Source organism: Clupea harengus, chromosome 14 (assembly GCF_900700415.2).
Source record: "Clupea harengus chromosome 14, Ch_v2.0.2, whole genome shotgun sequence".
NCBI lineage: Eukaryota > Metazoa > Chordata > Actinopteri > Clupeiformes > Clupeidae > Clupea > Clupea harengus.
The window spans coordinates 10217998-10222997 of NC_045165.1; the positions used below are offsets into that span (position 1 = coordinate 10217998).

Consider the following 5000-nt stretch of genomic DNA (forward strand, 5'->3'; position numbering starts at 1 on the left):
GTCGTGCTTAAGCCCGCCAGTGAAAACTGCCATGCCAGCAGCACTCTGTCCCGAGGGATTTCCTACCGGGAAACTCACAACTTTCCTGCTTCACCTGCTGAGCAGATTAGCCCTAACGGGAATTAATTTGAGCCGTCCAATCATAAAACTTACACTGACAAATCGGGATTTATTGATGACTGGCTTTTGTGAATGTGTTGGACCGAGTCTATTGTGTAGCGCTTGCGAACTGTATTGAACCTGCCAGTGATAAGAGGGCACTGCATTAGGTGAAGGGGTTTTCCCCTGCCATGTTTTGAACGGAGATTTGTACGAATAATTCACCTGTGATTTACAGCACACAGGATGACCTCATTTGACTCTTATGGGGTTGATTTGAATGCGTTCTGGGTCTTCGTCTCAAAATATGTGAAAAGAACTCAAGTGCACATTGTTGCCATTGTTCCTTGCTTTTATCGTGGTCTCTGCGTGGCACAGTCATCAGTGAGGAGCTAAATTGCTTTGAGGGATTCAACATTAAAGCGATTATTCCCATGTAATCCCCACGTCCCCACAGACTCCCATTCCCCAAATGACTCCCAGAACTAAGCACGGCCCAGTATTCCAGAAGGAAATTTGCACGGAACACAGTGAGACGTTCTAGAAGGCAGGCTGCGCTGGAGCCAGAGACGCGCTAACAACCCGCTGTTTCTTGCTTGTCATCCCCAATTAACACGAGCAAATCCCCTTTTCTGGCTTTGTAAATGAGTGCATTTAAATGTAAGACAAGCCCCCTCTTTAGGTTTTATTATGCATTCATTTCTCTCTGTATTTATTTCAGTAATTTACATTATTAGTAAACATTGGGAAGGGGGGGGGGGGTTCATTATGGGATGTGAAAATGCAAAGAGAGCAGAGTTCTCTGGAGAGATGCAGGCAGGGAGGAACAGACGATAAAACGAGGAGAAGGGCTGATGGGAGGAGAGATGGAGGGAAGGAGAAATTGTGTTCCACCCAGATAAAGGGCAATTATGGAAATTGAACTTGAAACAAGTTAAAAGCCGAGGGCTGGTTCTGTGAGTAGTGATTGTTTACGTGTTTGTGGTAATATAAGGCTCAGCGGATAGGGATTCCAACATGTCGAGAAATATGATGCTAACCCTTGTGTAACAATCCTAATTTAGCGTACACTACTACACTACTCACTGCTTACTGAGTCTGAGGATATAGAATATATATAATAATATATATAACATGAACGAATATAGAAATGAACATGACCGTATCCATGCAACCACGTCTCTATGATGACTATCATCATTTGTAGTGGTTGAGACTGCAGTGATGATGACAATGACAACAACAGTGTCACTTTGGGCTTGAAAAAAGTGATGATGATGATGATAATGACAATTACGACGATGATGACGATGCTGATGATGATGATGATGATTGACGATGGGCATTAAAATACAGTTCAGACTGAAGTTATTTCAGCAGAAGAGCAAATAGAGGTCGCTGTAGTTTCCAGAGCAGCTTTCATTCCTCCCCTCACCTCTCCACAAACACAAACACAAACACAAACACACAAACAAGCCCCTCTGACTCAGCTCTGTGCCCGGCTCTGTGCATGTTCTGATGAGCGCAGACGTGTGGCTCAGGGCTCCAGCTAAGTCCTGCTGCGCCCTCAGCTCCACAGGAGGACCAGGCTGGTCTGCCCGCCCGCCGATGCTGGCGCTGGCATTATCAGACAAGGAGTGTCATTACACCCGGCCGTGTGAATGTTGTGTTTCTAAGTGATGATACGTCTGTGTGAGTCTTTATGTTCCTGCAGGTTAATCCATCTGTGTGTGTGTGTGGGTGGTGGGGTCTGTTTGTGTGTGTTCGTGCTTGTGGATGTCTAATGTATATGTTTGAGTGTGTGTGTGCATGTCTTGCATTCTGCTACAAACATGCCTTTGTGTGTGTGTGTGTGTGTGTGTGTGTGTGTGTGTGTTTGTGTTCATGTGCGTGTACTGGACTCTAACTTGACCATACCTTTTGTATTCACGTGTGTGTGTGTGTGTGTGTGTGTGTGTGTGTGTGTGTGTATGTGCGTGTACTGGACTCTAACTTGACCATACCTTTTGTATTCACGTGTGTGTGTTCATCTCACCTGTACAGGTGGAGCTGACCGGCAGCAGTGTGTTCGACTACGTGCACCCGGGCGACCACGCGGAGATGGCAGATCAGCTGGGCATGAAGCTGCCCCCGGGCCGAGGCCTGCTCTCTCAGGGCACCGCCGAGGACGGCGCCAGCTCCGCTTCCTCCTCCTCCCAGTCCGAAACGCCGGAGCCAGGTAGGACCACCAGCCCTCCCTTATCCGGGGTCCAGAATGTCTAATGTCTAATGTCCAGAATGCATCATTGGCACTCTACCATCATGATATGATAGAGAGACTTTTGGTTTTTAACGTGGTCGTCGTTGCTCAACAATGCTTTCGATAAATGCACCACAGGCGGCAGGGAGTCATTCCAAGAAGCTGGGAATAGAAAATATGTGGGAAAACAAGTCGCCACATCATGCATTATAGTAGATGCTCTTAGGGGACAGTATTGCTGGATGTGCTCTGCAAATGAACATATCTATGAAAAAATAGCTTTGTAATCCCATGTCTATAGACTAGTATATTAAAACTCATGAGATAACATGACAACCTAACTCTGGCTCAGTGTTGAGATCTTCATTGCAGACACATGCTGGTATATTTATGCTCAGAAGCAGACATGTGCTTGCGGGAGCAGTTATGTGGTTTAGGAAAAAGATAAGACCCAAGAACAAGACCTCCGTGATGTCAGCACACTGACAACATGACATGTTTTCTTCTCCCAGGGCAATCGTATGGGCTTTTAGAACGGGTATACAGTTGTTAAGATCAGGCACGTCATCATTCCATTAATTCATGCATTTGTAATGAACAAATGACCTGCCACTTCCGTTTCACAGCTTGTGAGACGGTTCTTCAAAATGCCTCAAAGTGAGAAATTCTATTAGCGTCATCCCGGTTGATTCACGCCGTTTTTGTAAACAATCTTTTCGCGTGGTCTTCAACTTGTGGTTGTGCGTGATACAGCTGTCAGCAACGTAAACAGCAATATGGATTTGTTATTAGATAGTGCTTCACTCATAGTGATGAGCCGCTGGCTCATTTGAATTCTTCAAGATATTGCATAGCGTGGTCTTCTCCACCAAAGATTACAGCTTTCACCATATATAAATAAAACGGGTGTCCCAGTGGAAATGCAGTGCACGGGCGACCGAGTAGCGAGTATCTGAGAAATGTTTTTAGGGGCCAAAGGTTGACTCCCCATAATAGATGGTTCAGACCTCAATTTTGAAATTGCAGCCAAACTCTCAGTATTTCCTGTCATGTCACAAGCCCCAGTGCAGACATTATTTTACGAGCTGCTCGTCTGTAATATCACCGCTCAGCTCATGCTCATCGAGGCTAAGGTACTGGTATTCCCAGCACAGTCATTTTTTTCCAGTGTTGAAAATATGTGTGTGTGTGTGTGTGTGCTTGACCGTGCACATGCCATGATATTCCTGATGAGTGTCTCTGGCACTGGCCCCAAATTCCCATGAGGAGAGAGAGGAGGCTGCTGCGCTCATATAGTAACCCGGGCTTCCCAACCCCCGGAATTTAATTAGAGGGAATTGTGTGGGAGAAATGAAAAGAGATGACATTCCTCATTGGAATTCCTTTCAGGCCTGTTATAGACTTTGCCTTCCAAATGTTCCCATTTTCATTGTGTTGTACTGATGATAATTTAAGTATTAGGGGAAAATCCATTTATAAATTAAACAAAATGACTTGATATCCATCAGTCCCTTAGTTCATCAAGCTGTTCAAACAGGAGAGAAGATTGGCTGGTCGGCCAGGGTCTTCCGAGAGCCTCAGTAATTAGATCTGCGAAGGATTTATTCTTTGCTGATTGGGGCTTTAAATTAATTGAAGTTCCACATTTGTGGTTTTGTCCTTTTTCGTGATTTTTTTTCGCAGTGAGAGAGAGAGAGAGAGGGAGCGAGAGAGAAAGAGAGAGAGAGAGAGAGAGAGAGGAGGGAAATGAGAGAAAAGAAAAGACTAAGTGTGGGAGGAGGGAGCGGGAAGATAGACAGCAGAGAAAACAGTGAACGTGTGTGTGAAAGAGAGAGGGCAAATGGAGAATAAGGGAAAGGGAGTGAGAGATTGACAGAGAGAAAGAGAGTGTGTCTGTGTGTGTGTGTGTCTGTGTGTCTGTGTGTCTGTGTGTGTGTGTGTCTGCCATTTCTTGGCAGAAGAGCGCTGAGTGAGGTGATGAGAATAGGGGTGTGTGTGTGTGTGTGTGTCTGTGTGTGTGTGTCTGTGTGTGTGTGAGGTGATGAGAATAGGGGGCCACCTGACATTGAGATGTATTTGTGTACACAGGGCCTCTCATTATGAATGAGCTGCACTATCACACAAAGGCCACCCAGCTCACACAACCCCACCGGCCTACAAACACCAACACCAAAGCCCCCCACTTTAAAGCCAATCAAACACAACACTAACAGTTTTATATCGTGATCGATCTTGAAGACGTCCACGATCTACATGTTAAGCCAATCGTAGAGTTCATGACATTTTATGTACTCCTTCTAATGTTTACACTAAACTTCACTTAACCCTTCGATGGCCGGTAATAATGTGGACCCACGCTACACTCTCAAACCAACCGAATGATTGCCTTCTAGGTGTCTGTGCTGACGTTTTTTTCTCTCTTTTACCTAAAGGTAAATTGTCTTATCGACAGTCTATTTTAAATACCTGCTGCCTACTGGGGGGGGGGTTCACCCACCCCTCCCACCCCCACCTTTTTCCCTCGCGCAGGCACGTCAGCCCCCTGAAGTAAACCTGTAAGCGTGGCAGTATTTTTCCTTAAAGATAGTAATCCCCATGTTTGTCAACACGCCGCTTTCGCTTTGATGAAGATGAAAGTGGACCGTGTTTGCCTTCGCGTAGA

General features: G+C 45.6%; 1 protein-coding gene across 3 annotated transcripts in view; it reads left to right on the forward strand.

Moving 5' to 3' along the window:
- The window catches only part of LOC105899592 (neuronal PAS domain-containing protein 3), a 259062-nt gene that overhangs the window by 212303 nt on the left and 41759 nt on the right, over nt 1-5000 (forward strand). For all 3 annotated transcript variants that reach the window (XM_031579734.1, XM_031579735.1, XM_031579736.1), the window contains exon 6: nt 2143-2317. In XM_031579734.1, coding sequence (XP_031435594.1) covers nt 2143-2317 — 175 coding nt within the window. The remainder of the gene's footprint in view (nt 1-2142; nt 2318-5000) is intronic.